General features: G+C 44.7%; 2 protein-coding genes and 1 non-coding gene across 8 annotated transcripts in view; 1 reads left to right on the top strand and 2 right to left on the bottom strand.

The window, feature by feature from the left end:
• Positions 1-1,659: 1,659 nt before the first annotated feature.
• On the bottom strand, positions 1,660-9,100 carry DFFA (DNA fragmentation factor subunit alpha). Of its 5 annotated transcripts, none has more exons than XM_019836144.3 (7): positions 8,928-9,100; positions 7,036-7,197; positions 6,434-6,576; positions 3,885-4,074; positions 3,297-3,445; positions 2,709-2,770; positions 1,660-2,467 (listed from the first exon to the last, which is right to left on the bottom strand). In XM_019836144.3, the coding sequence occupies exons 1-7, from the start codon at positions 9,049-9,051 to the stop codon at positions 2,425-2,427; spliced, it is 873 nt and encodes a 290-aa protein (XP_019691703.1). In that variant the 5' UTR covers positions 9,052-9,100; the 3' UTR covers positions 1,660-2,424. The 5 variants fall into 5 exon arrangements, 4 of the variants coding, with proteins under 4 accessions (XP_019691703.1, XP_006934335.2, XP_003989532.1 ...); XM_006934273.5 differs by adding an exon at positions 3,079-3,197 and having other exon boundaries at positions 1,660-2,770; XR_006583903.1 differs by having other exon boundaries at positions 2,330-2,467; positions 2,641-2,770.
• A 1,768-nt stretch (positions 9,101-10,868) lies between these two features.
• Positions 10,869-26,097, top strand: part of PEX14 (peroxisomal biogenesis factor 14) — a 145,727-nt gene continuing 130,498 nt past the window's right edge. For both annotated transcript variants that reach the window (XM_003989484.5, XM_019836145.3), the window contains exon 1: positions 10,869-10,972. In XM_003989484.5, coding sequence (XP_003989533.1) covers positions 10,937-10,972 — 36 coding nt within the window. In that variant the 5' untranslated portion in view covers positions 10,869-10,936. The remainder of the gene's footprint in view (positions 10,973-26,097) is intronic.
• Positions 24,134-24,241, bottom strand: LOC111562091. Its single transcript, XR_002745146.2, has one exon. It is a non-coding gene; the product is annotated as a U6 spliceosomal RNA (small nuclear RNA).

The raw sequence follows: 26,097 nt of genomic DNA on the forward strand, positions 1-26,097 counted from the left end.
CAGGAATTAAAGGTTTGGTAAGTGGTAATTAGCATAGCTCCCGTCAAAGCCAATTGCCTAATGGGGACCGACATTTGACTTGAGTTGAAAGAATGGGATATGGCTAATGCGGAGTTCATTAGTCCCAGCTGCTTCCTCTGACATTCTTTTCTCCTCCCGTAAGAACGGGCTGCCCTGCCCTCTCGCTCCTATTTTTAGACATATTGCTGTGCCGCTACATTTCTATTCTGGAAGGTAAGTGGCACCAGGGGCAATGTAATGTGTTTGCAGCCGTGCACACCGTGCATCTGGGTCCGAGTTTGCAGACTAAGGTCTTCGCCCCGTAGACCCGTAGACAGGAGCCCCCTCACACAGCTCTGTCTTTGCTCCTGCGCCCCCTCCCTCTGCCCCTGGGGAGATGAAGGGAACCTGCTCTCTGCAGTCCTACTATGTGCTAGGTCCCACGCTCCTCCTCACGCTTCATTTACCCCTTTCACCCAGCGGCGTGGCTCACTCCGAGCCCCACAGCACTTTCCCCGTTATCCTGTGCAGCCGAGATGCTTGGTGGATTGGTCTCAAGTAGGGCGTCCCAACACCCAGGCCAGCCAACAGCAGCCCTACTGTGTCTTTGAGACGTAGTTCGAGAAAACATTTTTAATTCCGGAGGGCAAAGACGGAGATGTTGCTGTAACTGGTGAGTGGAGGGTCCATTCTGTTCCTGGAATCCAGGCTTCCTTTACCCCTGGGCTATCTGTACAGGGTTCACGGGGCTATTCTCTTATACCACCGGCACTGTGCCTGTGGTCAGAAATCTGGCAATTATGCTATAGACACATGAGGTCTTTTCCGGTTCGAGTGGATTCCAACTTGTTACACTGGTGTAACACGACCAGTGACCTGGACGTAGAATAGGAAAGACAGTATGGGGCGCCTGGGTGGCTCAGTCAGTTAAGTGTCCGACTTCAGCTCAGGATATGATCTTGTGGTTTGTGGGTTTGAGCCCCACGTCAGGCTCCGTGCTGACAACTCAAAGCCTGGGGCCTGCTTCCAATTCTGTGTCCTCCCCCCCACCCCCGACTCATGCTGTCTCTCTCTCTCCCTCAAAAATAAACATTAAAGAAAAAAAAAAAGAGCATGTGGACATAACAGAAAACACACAAATGTGGGAAAAGTACTGGAATTGGAACCAGGATCCCGGGCCTCCAATTAGCCTTGTGACACGGGGCAAATCTCTGAACCTCGCCAAGTACAGCTTTGCTATGTATGAGGATAAGTCACACCCTAACCGGCTCACTCAGTTTTGTGAGGCTCCCGTATGTAAGTGCTAACCCAGAGCAGACTGCTAGAAAAATCCCCAGCCGGCATAAGTGCCCCTCCAGGGGCATTCCGAAGACATGTGGGGATGTTTTCCGTTGTCTCCATGCCCACAGACGGCCACTGGCATCGAGTGGGTGGGGGTAGGCCGTGGGATGCCCGGTCTCTGTGCCCTGTCCAGGACGATTCCCCAAGTTGAAGAATCGGCCCGTAGGCTGCGTGGCTTCTGAATGTCATGCTGGACATTCACAGGGATGAAAATCTGTTCCAAATTAGATTACAAAGCCCAAAGAAAGAGTTTGTGCAGAAACAGGATGTATATAAACCAGAAGCCTCTGCCTTGCACCCAGAGAGACTCACACCATATCACATGGAGATCGGTTTAATGACCTTTCATACCCCCTGCTGATAAAACATATTAGAAAACTGGAAACAGTTTCACAGTGGTAACAAATATAATTTCACAATTAGAAATGGCGAATCAGACTCTCCATATGTCCCTATGGTCTGCAGACTTAATATGCGCCCTTACACAAACCAAAAAATTCATTCACTTGAGAAACGAGTTTGTGGCCATAAATCAACTCTGGTACGTCACCTTCCTGACCATTATCTGTGTTGAAAATTCTGCAGTTCTAGCTTCTGAAAAAGGATAGTGAGTCTGAAATACAACAGCTTCTTTTCACTGCCCTTGACCGTTACTTTCACACAGAGACCATGAGAACAGCTCATTAGTAAGAGGTGGGGTATTGTGGGTGCAGCTTTGTCATTCAAAAAATGCAAGGGCGGGAGCTGAGATGTGGCAGCACTTTTCTGGAAGGGACCACAGGAGGCTGGTCTTCCAGGCTGTTCCAGAAGGTGCTATCAGGCAGGGGGTACAGTATTAAGGCAGCAGCTACAGTAATCGGGCTGAAGGTATTTACTGAGAATGAGAACAAGGCCACGGGGTCTCCGGCTGCAGCTACGTGGGGTCTTGTCTGGCTCGCTTAGGCTCCTGCCGTTCTCCAGGCAGCGAACTCTTCCTGGCCGACAGGTTCCGGAGAGAACGCAGGCTCTGCACCTGCTGGAGGCGCAGGCTGAGCTCCTGATTACAGGCCTGCTGCACCGTCACCGTCTTCTCCGCGTCCCAGCTCAAAGCGGCAGCCAAAGCTCCGGGGTCTTCCTTGGCGACCAGCTGTGGCAAGAATGAGAACCACTGAGAAGCGCTCCCGGCTCCCCTCGCCTGCTGCTCTCTCGCTCCCGGGGTTTTCTTTAGGGGACTGAGCTCGGGCAGCGCCGGCGTACGTGAGGCCTTGATGCTGAAACGCCAGAATCCTTTCACGCTCCATGGCCACGGCCTTTCCTTACCCTCCAACACCGACACGAAAGTCCCTCTGGAAGTTTCGTGGGAGCAACTTGTCAAGTCCTCCACTTACGGGAAATTTAGGCCAGGCGCAAGTCGAGAGGTCTCCTGCCTTTTAGCTACACGGGGAGGTGCCTGGGACAGGGACAAGGATGAAGAGGAAGTGGCGCCCACTCTGACGGATCCTGTGTCAGGCTTCTAGTTCCCTGGCTGTGGAGTCAGCACAAGATGACCCCCACCCCCCCAGGTGCACCTTTCACTAGGATAACTTTATGTGCCTCGACTGACGATGATCTCCCTCAGGGGCCAACAGAACCAGAAACCGCCCTCCGAAGCTTGAGCCCCGCCACTCCTCCCTGTAGCCACTCCTCCCCGACCAGTTCGGACATTCCGTTTCCCACAAAGGACCCGAGAATGCGGTTTGACGATCTGCGGGAGTGCACCTGTTTGTTCAAGCCATTCTGATATAGATGAAATGAGACGTTTGTTCAAGCCATTCTGACATAGATGAAATGAGATATTGTGCATAGAAGAGGCAAACGGGGCAGCGAGGAGCCAGGGTCTGCAGAGGCCAGAAGCAATCCCGTATGCACCTCTGCAGGGCACTGCACCCCCAGGGGGAGTGGCTCCCTGCAGCTCAGGGTCCCCCGTTCTTGCCCACCTCCAAATCCTGACTGGACAGACTCAGCTCTGGAGCAGGCTTCTCCTTCAGCACAGTAAGGATCTGGCTTGTGAGTGCGATTGTGGAGGAGCTCTCTCTGTTACCACCCGTGTCGACTGCATCCGTCTGGTCACCAACAGTTTGGGACTCTGCAAAGCAGACATGAGGAGATGGTGCACTGGGCAAACATACAGCCGCACAAATGACCGGGGAGCCATCAGTCGGGCAAGGGAGAGGCACGGGGGGGCGCCTGGGGGGGCTCAGTCGGTTAAGCGACCCACTCTTGATTTTGGCTCAGGTCACGATCTCGCGGTTCGTGGGATCGAGTCCTGCATCAGGCTCCGCGCTGACAACATGGAGCCTGCTTGGGATTCTCTCTCCCCCATCTCCTCTCTCTCTGCCCCTCCCCTGCTTGCATGCGCCCTCTCTTTCAAGATAAACGTTAAAAATAAAAAAAGAAAGACAGAAGCACGTCATTTCAAGATGCCAGCAGCTGTAGTGTCACCCTTTTTGGCCACATTATAAACACGGGTTCTCTCCCCAGGCCCTCAGTTCTCAGGGCGACTCCCCTGGCCAGTTGAGTCGTACCTTGCTGCTTTGACAAGATGCCGCCCTCCTTCTCTAAAGCCTGGAGGTAAAGCTCCAAGAGCTGCTTGGACTGACGGGCTTCCTCCCTCTGGTCCAGGACCTGCTGGAGGGTGTTCTGGAGCCCCTGGACGGTGACGCAGCTCTGGCGGAGTTCCTGAGCCAGGTCTGAACACGGAGCATCAATGAGCACCTAACACACAAACACAGACTTTAACAAACCTAAAAACACTTCTAAGACACTGTGGCCCCGACCTGTCCATGGCAAGCTCCCTCCTTCCTTCAGCTCTCGGTGTAATCGCCACCTCTTGGGAACCTGCCAGTGTCCATCAACTGCACTTCTGGGACTTTATTCTACAGACAAGCATGTGTGCAGAATGACACGGAGCTTCCTGTAGCACCGTCTGGAACAGCAAGACTGATGACAACCCAGATGTCCACCAGTGGGGGAGACTCCTGATTAAGTCATGGCACATGAGCAAAACAGAATACGATGCAGTGGTACAAAAAAGAACGGCAATGTCTTTTACGTACTGATCTGGAATATTCTCCAAATGTTTCTTTTTTTTTTTTTAATTTTTTTTTTTTTTAGCATTTATTTATTTTTGAGACAGAGAGAGACAGAGCATGAATGGGGGAGGGTCAGAGAGAGGGAGACACAGAATCCGAAACAGGCTCCAGGCTCCGAGCGGTCAGCACAGAGCCCGACGAGGGGCTTGAACTCACGGACCGCGAGATCATGACCTGAGCCGAATTCGGCCGCTTAACCGACTGAGCCACCCAGGCGCCCCTCCAAATGTTTCTTTAAAAAAGGGTAGATATACTTCCATTGTGGAGTACAGGGACAGGAGAAAATATGTATGTATTTGTTGGCATATACAACATTTCTAGAATGGGAAATTGAGAGGTGATTATCTCTGGGAAGGGAAACCTGGTGGTTAAGGGGCAGGAGTCAGATTTTTCCTGTATGTCCTTTTTATTTTTTTTCCAAACAGCTTTATTGAGATATAACCCACATACCATATGATTCACCCATATAAATTTAGTGTATAACTAGGTGGGTTCTAGTACATTCACAGACTTGTGCAGTCAGCACCCTTGAAAGCACAGCACCCATTAGCTATCACTCTTGTTTCCGCTCAAAGCTTCCCCAACCCCAGCCCTAGTCAGCCACTCTATCTTCTATCTCTGCGGACTTGCATATTCTGGCCGTTCCATATAGAGGCAACTACAAAATCCGTGGCCTTTCATGTCTGGCTTCTTCACTTCGCGTAACATTTTGAAGGCTTTATCCACGTTATACATGTATGAATACTTCATTCCTCTTACGTCGTATGGATAAACCACATTTTATTTATCCATTCTTCAGTTCATGGACATCTGGGTTGTTTTCACTTTTTGGCTACCCGTATATCCTTTTATACCTCTTGGATTTTGAGCCATACAAATGTATTTATTTATTTATTTAAAAAAATTATTTTTTAAATATTTATTTCTGAGACAGACAGAGACAGAGCATGAGCAGGGGAAGGGCAGAGAGAGAGGGAGACACAGAATCTGAAGCAGGCTCCAGGCTCTGAGCTGTCAGCACAGAGTCCGACATGGGGCTTGAACTCACGGCTGTGAGATCATGACCTGAGCTGAAGTAGCCACTCAACCGACTGAGCCACCCAGGTGCCCCTGAATGTAGTTGTTTTTATTCAAATACGTAAGTTTGTAAGTTTAAAAAAATTACGAAAAATGCCACCTCCTTGGAGGGGCCTCCCCTGATCTCCCAATCCAGACTAGCCCCGTTGTTCTTGGCACACTGCCCCACCTGCTACGCACCGAACATGCTTCCTGTTTTATCTGCCTCCCGTCATCAGAATTTGAGCTCCTTCCATCAGAATTCTGTGTCTGGCTTGTTCACCACTGTACCCCTTGGACAGAAACATGCCAGGGACAGGGTAGGTGCTTAGTAAATATTTTTTTTTTAATTGACAGTACTATTTTTATCCCAATTTTACTGGACGGGAAATGTAGGCAAAGAGGCTAAATTACTGGCTCAAAGCCATGGTGATGGAGCTGGGATTTAATTCGGCTTCTCCACTTCCACATTCTTTGACAATACCTCCTTAACCCTCCAGTGAGACTAAGTGGGTCTAGGCATCTCGATTTTCTACTCTAGGTGCAAGAATTGGAAAATGAAGAGTCTGGGCTGTTGTCAAAGCATTGTTTAAAAATTAAGAAATAGGGGCGCCTGGGTGGCTCAGTTGGTTAAGCATTTGACTTCGGCTTAGGTCGTGATCTCACGGTTCGTGGGTTCGAGCCCCGCATCGGGCTCTGTGCTGACAGCTCAGAGCCTGGACCCTGCTTCGGATTCTGTGTCCCCCTCTCTCTGCCCCTCCCCAGCTCATGCTCTGTCTCTCTCTCTCAAAAATAAATAAACATTTTAAAAAAAGATGTTAATAAAAATTAAGAAATAATGGAATTATTATGGTAAGACACATGGAAACTAAGGGGCTGGGGGCAGCAGAGCCCGATGAGTGGGGCTGTGGAGGAGGAAGGCTTACCTGGAGGTCTGCCTCGGACAGGAGGATGATGCTGGACACGTCTTCTTTCAGCTGCCTGGCCACGTTCCTCCACCTCAGCCCTGCCCCAGTGTCCGTTTCATCTACATCAAGGGACTCTTGGGAAATCCAAGCTGTACCTCCATCTGATAAAGGGGAGAAAAAGCCAGTCACAGTCTGGTTAACCTGAAGTGCTATTTTCACCTCCTCCTCCAACACACAGACCTTGAGGAGGTCTGTACATCCTTCCCACTGACCATTTAGAAAAAGTTCAGGGGTGAGGGAAGCGCCTCTCTCAAGGATTCATGGGAAAGCCAATCCCCATCTAGGACCTGCATTTTCCCTTCTCTTCCACCTTCGATTATTTCTGTGTGAATCTGCTCTGTATCTTTTTTATGAAAAGAAGCCACTTAAACCTGATGCCCCGGTCATGCATACCCAGGATCCTACCACACTCCCCTTGAGGTGAGTTTTTGTGTCTCAGTAAATGCTGGCCGCACAAATGCTTAACCAGACAAACAGCAACCAGGTGCCTGGGCAGCAAAATGAATCGTGATGGATGTTGTATCGCATAGATCATTTTGTCTACGGCCAGAGTTTCTTACCTGAATTGTTGTACATCCACTTTTCGTTACTGGCCAAGGCAACAAACTTAGTATTGGAAGGCAGACACAGGAAGTAATCATCATCATCCACTATGGTGCCATCCTCTGCCAGGACCAGGGTGATTGGTGCCAGGGACTTATCAATGGCCAGAATGTCACAGGCTGAGAGGAATAAAATATTTGGCAATTGACAAGTATCCATAAGGAAACTACACCTGTCTCTGTACTCTCAACATATATTCTCTCAAAGCGCAGCAGAACTGCTGGTAGGTTACCTACAGTAACAACCACAACCGCCAGCACTAAGACAACACTTCCCACACGCCTGGTACTGTTCTAAGTGTCTCCTGTGCACAGTATTTTATCTCCTAACAATCCTGTAAGGTAGGGACTATTCTTATTTCCGTTTTACAGATGTCAAACCCAAGGCTCACGGAGGCTACGTCACTTGTCTGAGGTCACACAGTAAGTGGCAGACACCCACTCTGACTCCTGACAATGTTTCCTCCAGCTGCTTTACACCCACGTTAGGAGCACTCGCATCTTGACTTGGATGAAAACCAAGCCAAAGTCCGATATGATTCCTTGTGAGCGAGCCGTCTTTCACTCATTTATTCAGTGGTCATCTTAAATTCTCCTGTGTCAAATGTCAAAAAACAAAACAGAACAAAACAAAAGAAAGAAAAAAAAAGGAAAGAATAGTAAAAAAGGAAATGCGTTTTGTTCCATGCAGCATTGTACTCTGCCGTGTTTCTAACCTACAGGAAGACACAGGAGAAGCAGGAGTTTGCATCAGTAGCTTCTCCTCTTTACTGTCAAGGGGCAACAGGCTTGTCTGGGGCAGATCTGTCCCATCGCATTCGGTGATGGCAATGCCTACAGCACAAACAGGGTGAGGGGAAGCAGCAAAGTAGCCAGTGGACTACAAATATGGTTGGGCAATGTCGTCCAGCACCCAAATAGAACAGCAAGCCTTGGAGAGGCTGAGCTCCAAACACAAGCGCTTACACTGGTCTCTGGGCCAAGTGTATCCAGCCGATGCATTCAAGAGGAACTAACACTTAAGTACCCTAATGCCAAGAACAAATATGTGAACAGTGAGGTGGCAAAAGCCATGTCACGAAAGCATTTATGATGCTTTGGCTGCTCCTGGGTCTCCGAAAGATTTCTGTCTGGTATCTTTTGGGGCTTGGTGACTCACAGAGGAGCACTGAACAGTGACACACACTATGACTGGGGATGGCTCACACGTTTAACGTGTACAACTTCACCGTGGATAAACAATTTATTATTACTGGCTCATAATACTTTCAAGTCGTGGAAACACAACAGTCCTGTAAAGCACGGCTGGAAATATTATACCCATTTTGCCGATGAGAAAACTGAGGGTCGAGAGCTGGTTTAAGTACAAGGTCAAGCAGCTAGTACGTATGGGGCCGGGACTCGGAACTTCGGTCACTCAGAGCACCAGTTCCTTGTCTGGTACTCCAGGAAGGTCGGAAGCAGCTCTCTCTACGCTGCACAAGTGCCTGCCAGAGCTGACGACAGAAAGGCGCTGGCACCCTGCTGGGGGCACCAGCGTCACGGTAGGAAGCCCGGAGGCAGGCATGCACCAGGCTGGTCTCCTCCAAGGTCTGAGCCGATTCTAGGCAAGACACCTAAGTCAAGTCGGTTTTAATTTGCATATTTCTTCCCGTCTACCTTCCCACCAAATGAGTCTCACATGAGATAATCGCCTTGAAACTTGTCCATCGCTATGCCCACATGAGTTATTTCCGTCCCAAGTCGCTCCTGCTGAACCCCCTTTGCCCCTGCCCGACCTCCTCACCGGACCCGGCTCTCCGCAGCCCCCGCCCCGGCCCCCACAGCCTCCGCCCGGGTCCCGCGCCAACCCTTGTTCCTCAGCTCCTCCAGGCAGGAGGCCGCCACGCCATGCTGCTCGCGGCTGTGGTTGCGGCGCAGCAGACACGGCTTCAGAGGCCGAATCTCAGTCTCGGCGCCTCCGGCCACCTCCATATTCCTCAGGGTGGGACTCGACTGACTCGGGGAAGTCGGGGAGGCTCCGCGCGGCGCCACCCCCCCGCCCGCGGCTTGCCGGGAGATGTAGTTCTTTCTGCGGCAAATCACGCATGGGACCAAGGTACGCCGGGAAGTGTAGTCTTAGTTGCCGCTAATCCCGTGTGGCTCCGGGGGCATGCCGGGAGCTGTAGTCTCTGGGATCGAAGCTAACTTCGTTACGTCACTCAATTCGGCCTAGAGGAGTGTTTTTCTAGCTTATATTTAGGAGTTCAGTGGCGGGATCAAAATGAGGTCAATATGGATTTATTTTGCGTTATGAAAGACACGCATATATATTCCTTGGATTGTTAGAGCACTCTTAATTACATATATAGATGCATAACGTTAACACTCAAATGAAACAGTGACATTCTACTGTGTTCATTTGTTTTCCTTTCCAAACTGAAAAGATCTGTAAGATGTCCCAACCCTCAGGCAATTTAAAACATTGATGAGTGTAGTTTTCAGTCCTGCTGAAAGAATAAGATACTCGCACATTTCCACCGGTTTGATTCCCGGCTTCAGCTGTGCAAATTGGGATCTCGGAACGAAATGCTTACATAACTAGATTAAACATTAAGATCTCAAATCAGACAGGAAAGGGAAAATGCGAACCACATCACTGTTTGAGATTGTCCAGATGCTGCTTGGCAATAAATTCATCCTTGTTCTAACACTGCTACTTTCTTCCCTCTAAAAAACGTTTACCAGTAAAATAATAAAAATTTTTAAAAGGTTCTTCGCTTGAAGTGGGGGCAGGGGGGAGGCATTTTACGTACATAAGAAATAGCTCACATTCATCCAGAGTCTCTTTCATATTTTGTTTATAAGAAAATAAGATATTATCTCACTAGAAAAGGGTAGGCATTTAAAACTGTTTGGTAAGAGAAATTGTTGAGGCAACCCTTTTAAGTACTCATAATCAGTCAAAACACAACTGCAATATGAACTGACCGATAGTTCTAATATATGCAATTTTTATTTATTTAAAAAAATTTTTTTAACATTATATTTATTTTTGAGACAGGGAGAGACAGAGCATGAACAGTGGAGGGTCAGAGAGAGGGAGACACAGAATCTGAAACAGGCTCCAGGCTCTGAGCTGTCAGCACAGAGCCTGACGTGGGGCTCGAACTCACGGACCGTGAAGTCATGACCTGAGCCGAAGTCGGCCGCTTAACCGACTGAGCCACCCAGGCGCCCCAGCAATTTTTAAATATAATTTTACATTTAGCTTAAAATCTAACTACTCAACTACTATCAAGTAAGAATGTAGAAGTCTCTTCTCTCCAAAAAGCTCCGTTCTGTGTCTTCCTAATCTGCAAACTGTTATCAGACTCCTATCCGTAAGATGCTGTAATTGTGTGTGTGTGTGTGTGTGTGTGTGTGTGTGTGGCCTGAATTAGGAGCAGGAATTGAGTCTTGGATCTTCTTATTACTAGCAGCTACCAAAGTGCCTGGCAAATAGTAGGCACTCAACAAATGGTATTGAACATTAATTAATTAATTTCCAAGGTTCTTCCCATTCATTCATTTATTAAAGATTTAGCGAGTCCCTGCCTGTGCCCAAGGCACTGTGGGGATGGTCAGAGATTTAATTCAATGAGAATAATAAAAATGCAAAAAAGACGGACTTAAGAACTTCCTGGGCAGCAGAGACCTAATGGCAATTGTGTGAGGTGACACGGACGTAGGAGTTCCCCTTCCTCCTCGCGTGCCCCCCGCCCCCGGCCCCCATCGACAGGTTCCGTTCCGGCTACTTTGGTCTGGGCGGGTGAGCGAGAGCGAGGGCGCTTGGGAGACGCCTCGCCCAGCGGCGATAGATTAGTCAGGCCTCAGAAAGATGGCGTCCTCGGAGCAGGCAGAGCAGCCGAGCCAGGTAAGGGGAGTGGGACTGCCCCGCCGTAGTGGCGGGGACCGCGGCTGGAGGGGGCGCTCGGCGTGCGGCTGGGCGTCGGGCGGGGGCCTTGAGCCTCCCCAGCCGGGGGCCCCGACCTCTTGCCCCCTCCCGGGCCCCGCCCCTCCCCAGGTCCTCGCCGCCCGGCCCCTCCCCCGGTGACCCCTCTCAGACCACATTCCCAAGCCGAGGCTCGGGGGCGCCCGCGGGCCCCCGCTTCCCTCCTGCTGACCCCTCGGGTCCCACTTGCGCTTGGCCGGGACGGTGGCGGGACCCTTGAGAAGCCTCCAGCCTTGAGCTGCGAGGGCCCCTGCTTGAGGAGAGAGAGGGGTGAGAGGCTCCATCGTTCTCGGTTGTCCCCTCCCAGGAGGGCCCTGACTCCATCAGGATTCCCACTCCCACAGCCTCAGCCTCGCGAGGTGGCCCCGCTGCCAGCCTCTTCGTCACCTTTGCGCGTTCCCTGCCAGTGGAGGATCAGAAATGTACTGGGACTCTCTCAGTACGTTGGTAGGAAGGGCACTCACTGTAAACAACAGACGCCACCAAGCTTTTGCTGAGGATCCGTTTTTGCTTCCCAGAGTTTGGTTTTCTCGGCCAAAGGGCCCCCTTTTAGCTTTTCAGCCGCAGTTTCAGCCAGATCACACTCCATTAAGGGGACCTTGGGGACCAGTGTTCGTGCTGTCAGGAAGCAGTGGATGATAAGGCCTATGAATGGGTTTGAAATCCAAAGGTGGGTGGGCTGGGGTGGGGAGGACAGGGGTCAGCGGTACCTTGCATTTACTGAGGGCGTGCTATCATGCTGGGGACAAATTAACGTTTATTATCTTGTGTAATGCTCATTACGACCTTTATGAAATACAGGCTATTAACCGCCATTTCAACAGAAGTGGATTCTAGAGGTCTGTAACATACCCCAGATCACGTGCCTGATGGGGGCTGCATTTAAACCCAGATGTGTGTGACTCCACCGGTTAGCCACACATGCTTACATTTACTTAGGATTAGACCAAGGAAGAAGAAAATGGTTTCAATGTGGACTTCATCTCTCACCTCCTTGAAACACCTGTAGACTTTTCATAGCCTAGCGGCATTTCACTTCCTTCCTAGGCACAAGAACACTACTTAACGTTTCTTACTGTTTTATTCTTCAGGATAGGTCTGTTACAGGAATTGCACTTAGAGGAGTTGTGTGTTCCCCAGATCAGCTTCTGTGAGCAGAGCGAATGACTCAGAAAGATGAAGTCTGGATTGTAAAATATGGGAAATAACTCGGGCTGATTCTGGCCTTTCTCACCGTCAGAAATTCTGGAGTGTGGGAGTGTCTGGGAGGAGGGGCCCTTCTTTCTTGACTTATCTCGCTTAGCTTCCTGAAATGCTGAAGCTCTTCAAAATCTGGGCTTTTCTGAACGGTTACATGTTAGGGATGCCCGCAGCCTGGGGCATGTGTGTGTGTGTGTGTGTGTGTGTGTGTGTGTGTGTGTGTGTCTGTGTGCGTGTGTGTGTGTGTGTCTGTCTTCATTCCCTGATTCTTCTAGGACTTTTAATTTGCCAGTGCTGTTAAAGTTACTAAAAAGCTTGCCACTTGGAGCCACTGTAGTGCCCAAGGATTCCTTTGGTTCTGGAAATTGCCCTTTCTGTACATGTGGAAGGGATCTAAGGTCCTCTGAGGGGGTTTGGCCATACTTGTTGGGTTTTCAGCTCTGCGTATCCTTTGCCCTCCTTTCCAAAGCTGGTAGAGACGGGATTGCATCAGAACACGCTGGCAGTCAGGGGAAAATTTTAACTCCATGCCAGATTCTGTCGTTGTCTAACAAGAAGCCACAAATGCACACTTTTTAAGTGGACCAATTTCTAGCGGTTGCTTGTCATTTCATTTTCAAGTCCTGATCAACTTAGTTTCCCATTGCTGCTGTCAAAGCAGAGTGGAATTTAAAGAACAATGTGGATAGTTCCTCCAAACCTGGTCTGTAAGAAAGAACACATGTCTGTGGGGCCGAATCAGTATTTGTTTCATAGAAAGTTTGTTGGTTGGCTTTGTGGCTTCAGCGTCTCGTTTTGGAAGATACAGGGTGGTAGCCAACCCCCTTCTTTGAGAGGCGGTGTCGAGCAGTGGCATGGGCTCCAAAGCCATCCTTATTGGCTTAGAAGCCTAGCCCCACTACTCATAGCTGTGTGATCTTGGACAAGTGACTGAGACGTGGACTGGGACAAGAGAATCCCAGACAGTGCAGAGCCCAATGTGGGGCTTGAACTCACGAACCATGAGATCCTGACTGAGCTGAATGAAATTGGATGCTTAACTGACTAAGCCACCAGGCACCCCAATAAAATAACTTACTTTAATTTTTTTTTAATGTTTTATTTTATTTTTGAGAGAGAGAGAGAGAGACAGAGAGAGACCACAGAATCTGAAGCAGGCTTCAGGCTCTGAGCTGTCAGCACAGAGCCCTACACGGGGCTCGAGCTCACGAACCGTGAGATCATTACCTGAGCCGAAGTTGATGCTCAACCAGTTGGGCCACCCAGGTGCGCCTAAAATGACTTATTCTAGAGTGCCTGACATAGTGTTGTTATTATTACTGCGTTCATAAACTCTGGATTTTCACTCACAAACGAGAAATCTTTTTTCCAGTCCTATTATCATCTTTTTTGGGGGTATGATCTTTCACATGTTGTCTACCAGTCCACTCAAGTTGTTCTTTTATTTGTTCTGGAGTAACTTCTTTCATATTTGAATACCCTGAATGCTGGTGTTTATCCTAGCTGTCCTTGTGACTTTTAGATGCTAGTGACATGCTTGATTTTTTTCATAATGGCAGTCTTCTTAGTCTTTCTTCAGTCTGAGTTAGAAATTACATTTATTGCTGGGGCGCCTGGGTGGCTCAGTCGGTTAAGCGGCCGACTTTGGCTCAGGTCATGATCTCACGGTCCTTAAGTTCGAGCCCCACAAGGGGCTCTGTGCTGACAGCTCAGAGCGTGGAGCCTGCTTCGGATTCTGTGTCTCCCTCTCTCTCTGACCCTCCCCTGCTCATACTCTGTCTGTGTCTGTCTCAAAACTAAATAAACGTTAAAAAAAAAAAAAAGAAATTACATTTATTGCTTCAAATCCTCGTATTTCCCCCATGTTACCCTGGGTTGCATGGTTGATCTCTTGTGAGAGGCCCTTCTAGTCTGTACCTGGTATGGCCCATAGAAATGGGAGCTGTTATCCTTATTTCTGTTTCTCCATCAGCTGTCTTCAGTGAAGTGCAGAAGCATGGTTCGTTCTGGGTGTTTAGTGGTTATTGAATATTGAATATATTGCAGAACATGGATTTCACATCTGTTGAAATTCCCCGGATACAGTACATTTGAGATTGAGAAAACACAGAAGCAGGGGAGGGAGAAGAACACAGCAAAGACGTTAAGGAGTGCGAGAGCATGGCCTTGTATCCTGACAGTCTTTGAACTTCAGCCCTGACTCGCTATTGGACTCACCACTCCACCTCCCTGAGCCTGTTTTCTCCTCTGTAAAGTAGTAATTACCCTAAAGGGTTGCTCTGAGGGTTGACTGGAATCACAGATATAAAAAAAGTATTTGGTGCATAGTAAGTGCTCAGTGAGTGTTAGTTTCCTTCTCCCGAGTCTCTAGGTGCAGTTTGGCAGTGTGCTGAACTCTTTTTTTTGTTTGTTTATTTATTTTTGAGAGAGTGTGAGTGGGAGAGGGGCAGAGAGGGAGACAGAGGATCCAAAGCAGGCTCCGCGCTGACAGCACAGAGCCTGATGTGAGGCTTGAACTTACAAACTATGAGATCGTGACCCAAGCTGAAGCCAGCTGCTCAACTGACTGAGCCACCCAGGCGCTCTGGAAGTCTGCTGAACTCTTGGATAACAGTAGTTCAAATGAGATATTTTTCCCCTCAAGTTTTTGGTATTTTGAAAAATTTCCAACCTGTAGAAATGTTGAAAGAATAATACAGAGAACTCCTGTAAAACTCCCATAAAAACTTCAAGATATACTGTTTACATTTTGCTGAATTTGCTTCATCTCTGTCTCTTTATATATATAAATATATATTTAAGGATTTGAGAATGAGTTACAGAATTACAGTATTCCATCCTAGAATACTTCACCTTGTCTTAAGAGTAAGGTTATTCTCGTTATACCATATCACATGTAACATAATACCATTATCACATAAGAAATTTAGTATTGATAAAATATCATTATTTAAGGGGTGCCTGGGTGGCTCAGTCAGTTGAACATCTCACTCTTGATCTCATCTCAGGTCTTGATCTCAGGGTTGTGAATTCAAGCCCTATGCCTAGCATAGAGCCCATGTTAAAAAAAAAAATCATTATTGAGGTGCCTTGATGGTTCAGTTGGTTAAGTGTGTAACTTTGGCTCAGGTCAGTATCTCATGGTTCGTAGGTTCAAGTTCTGTATCGGGCTCTCTGCTGTCAGCACGGATCCTTTGTCGCCTCCCCTTTCTGTACACCCCCCACTCATGTTCTCTCTCTCAAAAATAAATGTTTAAAAAATCATTATTTAATAATATAGTCCACGTTCAAATTCCCCCAATTAAGAAAAATCCAGATCCAATCAAGAAATAGGGATTGCATTGTCTCTTTAGTATGCTTTAGTCTATAATAACTCCCTAGTCTTTAAATTTTTTCTTTTTCTTTTCTTTATTTTTTAAATATTTATCTTGAGAGAGAGAGAGACAAGAAAGAAAGTGGGGGGGGGCAGAGAGAGAAGGAGAGAGAGAATCCCAAGCAGGCTCTATGCTCAGCATGCAGGCCTCAATTTCATGACTGTGAGATCATGACTTGAGCTGAAATCAAGAGTTGGATGCTTAACCAACTACTCAGGTGCCCCTCTTTTCTTTCTTTCTTTCTTTCTTTCTTTCTTTCTTTCTTTCTTTCTTTCTTTCTTTCTTTCTTTCTTTCTTTCTTTCTCTCTCTCTCTCTCTCTCTTTTTTTTAATGTTTATTTATTTTTGAGAGACAGAGACAGATAGAGCATGAGTGGGGAAGGGGCAGAGAGAGAGGGAGACACAGAATCTGAAGCAGCCTCCAGGCTCTGAGCTGTCAGCACAGAGCCCGATGCAGGGCTCGAACTCAGAACTGCGAGATCATGACCTGAGCCAAAGTTGGACGCTCAACCCACTGAGCCACCAAGGCACCCCATCTTTTCTTTCTTTTATTTTTTAACTGAAGTTGAGCATAGACCCAGAAAGCACACAAATTATGTGTCTAACTTAGAGAATTTTCAGAGTGAACACACTTGTGTAACCAGTACTTGCATTAAGAAATCAAACATTACCAGGACCTCAGAAGCTGTCCCCCCGGTAACCCTCCTGTCACTGTCCCACCCTCAGAGGTTGCCTCTATCCTGATTCAAAATCTGTAGATTCGCTTAATAGCTTATTGAGTGACAAAGTCCTTATGGCCAAAAACTTTATTGTGGAATTCTAATAGGTGTGTTGTGGTCAGTTTAATGAGTTTTGACAAATATTATACCTATGTAACTACCACTGCAATCAAGATCAAAACAATTCTGGTATTCCTAAATGTTCCTTATGCTGCTTCCCAGTAAATCCTAGCTTTTGGCTTCAGGGATTCGGAACTCCTTTCTATCACCATCGATTATATTTGTCTTTTCTAGAATTACCTGTGAATGAATTCAAAATGTATGTATTCTTTTGTGTCTCACTTCTTTTGCTCAGAGTGATGTTTGTGGGACTTCTATTGTATCAGTAATTCGTTAATTTTTAGTAGTGTGTACTATTGTATAGATATACTACAATTTGTTGATCTGTTCACCAGTTTATGGATATTTGGATTCTGTTAATGACCTATTGCTGCATAACAGTATTACAGCAAATTTACACAAATTATCAAAAAGATCACTCATGTATTGTTTCAGTTTCTGTGAATCAGGACACAGTTTAGCTGAGTTTTACAAGGCGAAAAATCAAGATGTCTGCTGGGGCTGTGACCTCATCTGGGTCTTGACTGGGGAAGGATCTGCTTCCTAGCCCATGTGGCTGTTGGCAGCATTTAGTTCCTTATGGCCTGCAGGTCCCTGGTTGAATGCCAATAACAAAATGGCACCCTCTGTTTTTTGCCTCAGGGGTCTTCCTAACATGGTCACTTGGCTTCCTCAAAGCCAGTAAGGAAGAGAGTGTCTTAGGAAAATGGACACTACAGTCTTACATAATGTAACCACATACATGTAATTACATGCATCCTGTCACTATTGCCCTACCCTCTTCGCCAGAAGCAAGTCACAGGTCCTGCCCATATTCCAGGGGACCACACAAGGGCATGAGTACAAGGAGGTGGGGATCATGGGAGTCATCTTAGAGTCTGTTTCCCCACTGATTGGTTCTAGTTTGGGGCTACTGTAAATACTCATGTATTGTGGAGAGATAGGTTTTCTTTTCTTCTTTCTTTCTTTCTTTCTTTCTTTCTTTCTTTCTTTCTTTCATAAATACTTATGAGTGGAATTGCTGGGTCACATGGTAAGTATATGTTTAGCCTTATAATAAACTGCCTAAGGGTTTTTGCAAGTTGTACTATTTTTTGTTGTCACCAGCAGTATGTGAGCATTCCAGTTGTCCTATATCCATACCAACACTTGGTATTGTCTGTCTTTAATTTTAGCCACTCTAGTGAGTTTGTAGTGGTGTTTCCTTGTGGTTTTAGCTTGCATTTCTGCGATGACTAACAACATTAAGCATCTTTTCTTGTGCTTATTGGTAGAGGCTGGGGTTCATTGTTCTGGTATCATTTGTTGAACAGATTACCCTTTCTCCACTGAATTACTCTCCATTGAATTACCTTGCCACCTTTGTAAAAATTAAAGGACTGTAGATACGTAGGTCAGTTTCTGGGCTCTGTTTTGTTTCATTTATCTCTGTGTCTAGCCTAATGTAAATGAAATACTGTCTTGATTGCTGTAGCTTTATACTAAATCTTAAAATCAGGTAGTGTAAAGCTTTTGACTTTATTGTTTTTCAGAATTGTTTTAGCTTTGGTCCATTGCGTTTCCATATAAATTTTAGAATCAGTTTATCAGTTCTTATAAAAAAGGTTCTTGGGATTTTTATTGAGATTGTGTGGAATCTATAGATCAATTTGGGGGAGAGTTGATATCTTGGCAACATTGATCTTCTAATTCATTAACATGGTATGTATCTCCATTTAGGTCGTCTTATTTGCTGTCAGTGTTTTGTAGTTTTCAGTCTGTAGGTCATATACACATTTAAAAAAAATTCTCTGAATATTTCATATTTTGGCATGCTATGTATGGATTTCATTAAAAACTTTCACTTTTCAACGTTATATTTGGGAAAGAGAGACAGAGCGCAAACGGGAGACAGAATCTGAAGCAGGCTGCAGGCTCTGAGCCGTTAGCACAGAGCCTGACGTGGGGCTTGAACCCATGAGCTGTGAGATCATGACCTGAGCTGAAGTCATGGGTGGCTTCATGCCAATTTCTGGGTGGCTCAGTTGGTTAAGCATCCGACTCTTGATTTTGGTTCAGGTCGTGATCTTATGGTTTGTGAGATTGACTCCTGCATCGGGCTCTGCACTGACAGCATGGTGTCTGCTTGATATTCTCCCTTTTTCTCTCTCTGCCCCTCTCATGCTCTCTTTCTCTCTCTCAAAAAAAATAAAAACATTAAAAAATTTTTTCACTTTTAATTGTTGAATACTAGTATATAGAAATAGAATAAAATTGCAGTATTATTTATAGTAGCCAAGATATGGAAGCAGCCCAAGTGTCCATCAAGAGATTAATGGATAAAGAAGACGTGAGATATGTATACACACACACACGTGCACACACACACAACGGAATATTATTTAGCCATAAAAAGAAATGAAATCTTGCCATTTGCAACAGCATAGATAGAGCTAGAGGGTCTAATGCCAAGTGAAATAAATCAGAGAAAGACAAATACCATATGATTTTACTCATGTGTGGAATTTAAGAAATAAGGAAAGGAAAAAAGACAAACCAAGAAACAGACTCTTAACTGTAGAGAACAAACTGGAGGTTACCAGAATGGAGGTGGGTGGCAGGATGGGTGAAATAGGTGATGGGGATTAAAAAATAAATAATTAATAAAATAATTAATAATTAATAATAAATAAATATAATAAATAATAAAAAAGAAATTAAATGTAAAATTGAGTTTGTATGTTGGTCTCCTATCTGCAACTTGTTACACTCATAATTCCAGTAGCTTTTTGGTAGATTCTGTGTGATTTCTCATATCTGTAGGCGATCCTGTCATCTGCAAATGAAGACAGCTTTACATATTGCTTTTCAATTTATATGCTCTCTTGGAGTTCTTATACAATGTTGAGAGGAATATTGGGAATAGACATTCTTGCTTTATTCTTGATCTTAGGGGAAAATATATTCAGTCTTCACATTTAAATGTGATATGAAGTATAAGGTTTTTTTTTTAACTTCTTTTCTTTTTTAAAGTTTATTTATTTATTTTGAGAGAGAAAGCTCAAGCAGGGGAGGGGCAGAGAGAGGGAGAAAGAGAATCCCAAGCAGATTCTCCTCTGTCAGTGCAGAGCCCCCATTCAGGGCTCCATCCCACTCATGACTTGAGCGGAAATCAAGAGTCAGACACTTAACCAACTGAACCAGCCAGGCGCCCCAAGCTGTAAGTTTTATTTGAAGGTGCTCTTTTTCAAGTGGAGGAGATTCAACTTTTATATTTAATTTGTTGAGTATTTTTGAAAAAATTATGTGTTTTGACTGTTACCAAGTATTCTTTTTGCTATCTGTTGATCCTATTGTTTTTTTTATTAATATGGTAATTCATGTTGATTGATTTTCCAAATGTTAAATTAATTTTCTATTTATTGGATAAATTCCACTTGGTTATGATGTATTATCCTTTCTATATATTACTGGATTTGGTTTGTCAGTGTTTTCTTTCTTTTTTTAATTTTCTTTTTAAAACTTTACATCCAAATTAGTTAGGATATAGTGCAACAATGATTTCAGGAGTAGATTCCTTAGTGCCCCTTACCCATTTAGCCCACACCCCCTCCAGCAACCCTCTGTTTGTTTGCCATATTTATGAATCTCTTATGCTTTGCCCCCTCCCTGTTTCTATATTATTTTTGTTTCCCTTCCCTTATGTTCATCTGTTTTGTCTCTTAAACTCCTCATGTGAGTGAGGCCATATGATATTTGTCTTTCTCTGACTGACTAATTTCACTTAGCATAATACCCTCCAGTTCCATCCACGTAGTTGCAAATGCAAGATTTCATTCTTTTTGATTGCCGAGTAATACTCCATTGTGTATCTGTACCACATCTTCTTTACCCATTCATCCATCGATGGACATTTGGGCTCTTTCCATCCTTTGGCTATTGTTGACAGCACTGCTATAAACATGGGGGTGCGATGCGTGCCCCTTTGAAAGAGCACACCTGTATCCCATGGATAAACACCTAGTAGTGCAATGGCTGGGTCGTAGGGTAGTTCTATTTTTAATTTTTTGAGGAACCTCCATACTGTTTCCCAGAGTGGCTGCACCAGCTTGCATTCCCAGGTTTGTCAGTATTTTCTTAAGGGTTTCTTCATTTATATTTAAGAGAGATATTGATTTATGGTTTTCTTTTGTGTGTGTCTGTGAAATCTTTGTCTAGTTTTGGTATCAAGGTCATATTGGCTTCCTAGAATGAGTTGGAGAATTTTACCTTTTTTTCTATTTTCTGAAATAGTTCATATAAGATTGGCATTATTTTTCCTTAAATGTTTAAGAGAATTCACCGGTGAAGCCACCTGGGCGTACAATTTTCTTTTTTAATTTTCATTACATATGTAATTTCTTTTTAATTAAATATTTTAAATTATGTTATAAATTTATTCTTTTTTAAAGTTTATTTTGAGAGAGCGAGCGTGAGTGCACATGTGAACAGAGGCAGGAGCAGAGAGAGCACGAGAGAGAATCCCAAGCAGGCTTTACACTGTCGGCACAGAGCCCCACGTGGGGCTTGATCTCAAAGACTGTGAGATCATGACCTGAGCCAAAAATCAAGGGTTGGGGCTCAACTGACTGAGCCACCCAGGCACCCCTCCCTTATTATCTTTTAAGTATCTATAGATATGCAGTGCTTTTCCTGATTTCATTTATAATACTGTAAATTAGTGTCTTCTGTATTTTTTATTGATTGGTTTAGATAAAGGCTATCAATCTTAATATTCTTCCAAAGAACCCAGCTTATATTTCATTGACTGTAATTTTATCTATTTATTTATTTATTTATTCATATATTTATTTTATTTTTTTTCTTTTTTTCTTTTTTTTTTTTTTTAATTTTTTTTTTCAACGTTCATTCACCCTTGGGACAGAGGAGACAGAGCATGAACGGGGGAGGGGCAGAGAGAGAGGGAGACACAGAATCGGAAACAGGCTCCAGGCTCTGAGCCATCAGCCCAGAGCCTGACGCGGGGCTCGAACTCCCGGACCGCGAGATCGTGACCTGGCTGAAGTCGGACGCTTAACCAACTGCGCCACCCAGGCGCCCCCATATATTTATTTTAGAGAGAGCGCATGCACGCATGAGAGTAGGGGAGGAGCAGAGAGAGAGAATCTTTTTTTTTTTTACGTTTATTTTTGAGAGAGAGAGCTTGCGCACAGGGGTGAGAGGCAGAGAGAGGGGGAGAGAGAATCCTAAGCAGTCTCCACGCCCAGCATGGAGCCCAAGTGGGGCTCATTCCCATGACCCTGGGATCATGACCTGAGCTGAAATCACGAGTCCCATGCTTAACCAACTGAGCCACCCAGGTGCCCCTATTTCTTTCCTTCTATTTTGGGTTTCATTTGCTCTTATTTTTCTAGCACATTTTCTAAAGTTAGTACACTACTAAAAACATTAGATTTCCTTCCCAACACTGCTTTAGTTGCATTCCACAAATTTAGATTATGTTGTGGTTTCATTTTTGTACAGTTCAGAATATTCAGAATATTTTCTTACTTCCCCTGTGATTTCTTCTTTCTCCCATAGATTATTTAGAAGCCTGTTTAATTTCCAAACATTTGGGATTTTTTCCAGATTTTTTTTTTCTGTTATTGATTTCTAGTTTAATCTCATGGTCAGAGAGCATACTCTATATGATTTCAACTCTTTTAAATTTGAGATTTGTTTTATGGTCTGTCTTGGCGAATTTTCCTTGTGGACTTGAAAATAATGAATATTCTGCAGTTGTTGGATGGAGCATTCTACTAATGTTAATTAGGCCAAGTTGGTTGATAGTGTTTTTAGGCCTCCTGTACCCTTACAGACTTTTTGATTAAGGAGAGCGGATTATTAAAGTCTCCAACTGTTAATTGTGGATTTGTCTATTTATAGCTTTTTAATTCTGTCTGATTTACTTCGTGTATTTGAAACTTCGTTGCTGTATGCATACTTACTCAGGATTATGATGTCTTCTTGAGTGACTCTTTTATTTTTGAACTGTCCCTGTTTCTGTTTGGTAATATCTGCTATTTTGAAGTTGTCTGAGATTTATTGCTTCTGCAGCTTCCTTGTGACTAGTGTTTGCATGAGGTGCCTTCTATCCTTTGGCCTTTCACCTATGTTTCTTTTTGCTAAAAGTGGTTTTCTCCTAGACAGCATACAGCTGGGTCTTGCTTTTTCCCCACAAAGTCTGACCATCTCTGCCTTCTATTTGGAGTGTTCCATTTATACTTGAGGTAAATATAAATATGGTTGGGTTTAACTCTACCGTCTCACAATTTTTTCCATCTGTTCTTTTTTTAAAAGTTTTTAAGTGTTTTTTATTTTTTGAGAGAAAGAGTGAGAGCGAGCGGGGGAGGGGCAGAGAGAGGGAGACACAGAATCTGAAGCAGGCTCCAAGCTCCGTGCTGTCAGCACAGAACCCAACACAGGGCTCGAACTCACGAATCTTGAGATCATGACCTAGGCTGAAGTCAGATGCTTAACTGACTGAGCCACCCAGGCGCCCCTTATCTGTTCTTTGATCCCTGTTATCTTGTCTTGGATTGAATTAAAAAACATTAAAAAAATTTTTTTTAAATGTTTATTTATTTTTGAGACAGAGAGAGACAGAGCATGAACGGGGGAGGGTCAGAGAGAGGGAGACACAGAATCCGAAGCAGAACAGAATGCTGACAGCTCAGAGCCTAATGCGGGGCTTGAACCCACAGACTGTGAAATCATGACCTGAGCCGAAGAAGATTTTATTTTTGAGTAATCTCTACACCCGGTATGGGGCTCGAACCCACAACCCAGAGATCAAGAGTTGCATGCTTTTACCTACTGAGACAGCTAGGCATCCCAGATTGAATTATTTTTTTAAGGATTTCATTTGATCTCTACTATTACCTTAGCTGTATCTCTATTTTTTTTTTTTTTGGTCAGTAATTGGCGTGAGGTTTACCATATGTTACTTAAGGTTGCCAGAGCTTGCTTTCAAATGATTTACCAATTCACAAGGAACGTAAGAACTGTACCAACAGTATGCTTCTGTCGTCTGTTAGTCTGTTAATACTATTAGTGTCCTAGATTTTACTTGTACTTGTGTCATCAACCCTGTGGTGCACTTTGGAGAGACAGAGAGAGAGAGAGAGCGTAAGTGGGGGAGGGGCAGGGAGAGAGGGAGACACAGACTCTGAAGCAGAGTCCACGCTCCGAGCTGTCAGCACAGAGCCTGACTCAGGGTTGGAACTTAAGAACTGTGAGAGCATGACCTGAGCCGAAGTCGGACGCTTAACCAACTGAGCCACCCAGGTGCCCCTACCCTGCAGGGCATTTTAAGTTATCTTTTTAAAATTTAAAAAAAATAGTAGAAATGAATAATATAAAATAAACATATTTAAGATATCTTTGCTATTTACCAGCTTTTTTCCATTTCTGTCATTCTTTTGTGTATCCAGTTTTCATCTGGTATTGGTTTTCTTATGCTTACGGGATTTCTTTTAGCATTCTTGTGGTATGGGTATACAATTTCTTCTGGCTTTTTTTTCCCCCTCTTAAAAAGCTTTTATTTTGTATTTTTAAAATTTTATTGTTTTAAATTTTAATTCAAGTATAGGTAACATGCAGTATAGTGTTTCAGGTGCACAGTTTGGTGATTCAACAATTCTACACATTACAAAAAACATGGAACACTTCCCAAATTTTCATGTCATCTCTGGGCAGGGGCTGTGCTAGCTAATCTCTGTATTGTTTCAATTTTAGTGTATGCACTGCTGAACTGAGCACATTTTATTTTGTATTTATTTTTGAAAGATATTTTTACTGGATGGGGCACCTGGGTGCCTCAGTTAAGCATTAAGCGTCTGATTGTTGATTTCAGCTCAGGTCATATCTCATGGTTCGTGAGTTTGAGTCCCCCATTTGGGCTCCATGCTGACAGCACAGAGCCTGCTTGGGGTTCTCTCTCTCTCTCCCTCTCTCTGCCTCTCCCGCTCCCCTGCAGATTAAGTTTTAAACTTAAAAAAAAAAAAAGATAATTTCACTGGATATGGAATTCTAGGTTGACAGTTTTCCCCCCGTAGGCATTTTAAATTCTTTTTTAAAAAATTGTTTATTTGTTTTTGAGAGAGAGAGAGAGAGAGGGAGGGAAGGAGGGAGGGAGGGGCAGAGAGAGAGGGGGAGGGAGAGAATCCCAAGCAGGCTCCAAGCTGTCAGTGCAGAGCTCAACGTGGGGCTTGATCCCACAAACCATGAGATCATGACCTGAGCTGAAGTCGGATTCTTTTTTTTTTTTTTAAACATTTAACATTTATTTATTTTTGAGACAGAGAGAGACAGAGCATGAACAGGGAAGGGGCAGAGAGAGAGGGAGACACTGAATCTGAAACAGGCTCCAGGCTCTGAGCGGTCAGCACAGAGCCCAATGCGGGGCTTGAACTCATGGACCGCGAGATCATGACCTGAGCCGAAGTCGGACGCCCAACCGACTGAGCCACCCAGGCGCCCCTGAAGTCGGATTCTTAACCGGCTGAGCCACCTAGGCATCCCCACCTGTGGGCAATTTAAAGATATGAGGCCATTGTAGTTTTTCTTTTTTTTTTTGTATTATTAATTTTAAAAATTATTTCTTTATTTTTTATTTTAGAGAGGGAATACAAGTGGGACAGAGGGGCAGAGGGAGAGAGAGAATCTTAAGCAGGCTTCATGCTCAGTGCAGAACCCCTGACACAGGGCTTGATCCCACAACCCTGGGATCATGACCTGAGCCAAAATCAAGAGTCAGATGCTCAACTGACGGAGCCACCCAGGCACCCCATCATTGTAGTTTTTATTTGGCTTGTGTAGCTTCTGATCAGAAACCTGAGGTCATTCTTAATCTTGGTTAATATCTGTAGGTGATCTCTTTTTTTCTGGCTGCTTATAAGATTTCCCCCTTTTCATGGGTTTTTATTTTATTAAAAAAGTTTTTTAGTGTTTATTTATTTTTGAGAGAGAGAGAGAGAGAGAGAGAGAGAGAAAGAGAGAGAGAGAGCGCGCACACAAATGGGTGAGGGGCAGAGAGGGAGACACAACATCGGAAGCAGGCTCCAGGCTCTGAGCTGTCAGCACACAGCCTGACGAGGGGTTTGAACCCATGAACCATGAGATCATGACCTGAGCTGAAGTAGGATGCTTAATCCAGGCGCCCCGAGGGTTTTTAGCAATTTCATTGTATAGAACCTTAGCATGCGTGTGTGTTTTTTTGCTTAGGGTTTGTTGAGCTTCTTGGATTTGGGAGTTTCATCAGACTTTGAAAAATTTCAGCCATTATTTCTTCAAATATTTTTCTTTTTTTTACCTTTGTCCTTCATTTTGGTCAGGTTTTGTCGCTGTGTTTTCAAGTGCACTTACCTTTTCTTCTGTAGTATCTAATCTGCTGTCACTCCCATTCAGTGGAATTTTTATTTCTGATATTATAGTTACATCTCTAGAAGTCCTGTTTTCTTTTTATGTGATATATTTCTCTCCCTACTGTGATCCTGTTTTCCTTTCAGTTTTCTTTTTATTGAGGTATGATTGACATACATTAGATTAGTTTCAGGCATACAACATAATGACTCAGTATATGTATTTTAAAAATTGCATTAGGGATGTCTGGGTGA

Source organism: Felis catus, chromosome C1 (assembly GCF_018350175.1).
Source record: "Felis catus isolate Fca126 chromosome C1, F.catus_Fca126_mat1.0, whole genome shotgun sequence".
Lineage (NCBI taxonomy): Eukaryota > Metazoa > Chordata > Mammalia > Carnivora > Felidae > Felis > Felis catus.

What these genes read in the sequence shown, in the direction of transcription:
- DFFA (XM_003989483.6), bottom strand. Translation starts at nt 9,051, where the DNA reads ATGGAGGTGGCCGGAGGCGCCGAGACTGAGATTCGGCCTCTGAAGCCG. An exon ending in GGAGGAGCTGAGGAACAAGG is followed by an intron (nt 7,198 to 8,927) that starts GTTGGCGCGGGA and finishes TATTCCTCTCAG; the next exon opens with CCTGTGACATTCTGGCCATT. An exon ending in TGTCCAGTCAGGATTTGGAG is followed by an intron (nt 2,468 to 3,296) that starts GTGGGCAAGAAC and finishes TTCTTGCCACAG; the next exon opens with CTGGTCGCCAAGGAAGACCC.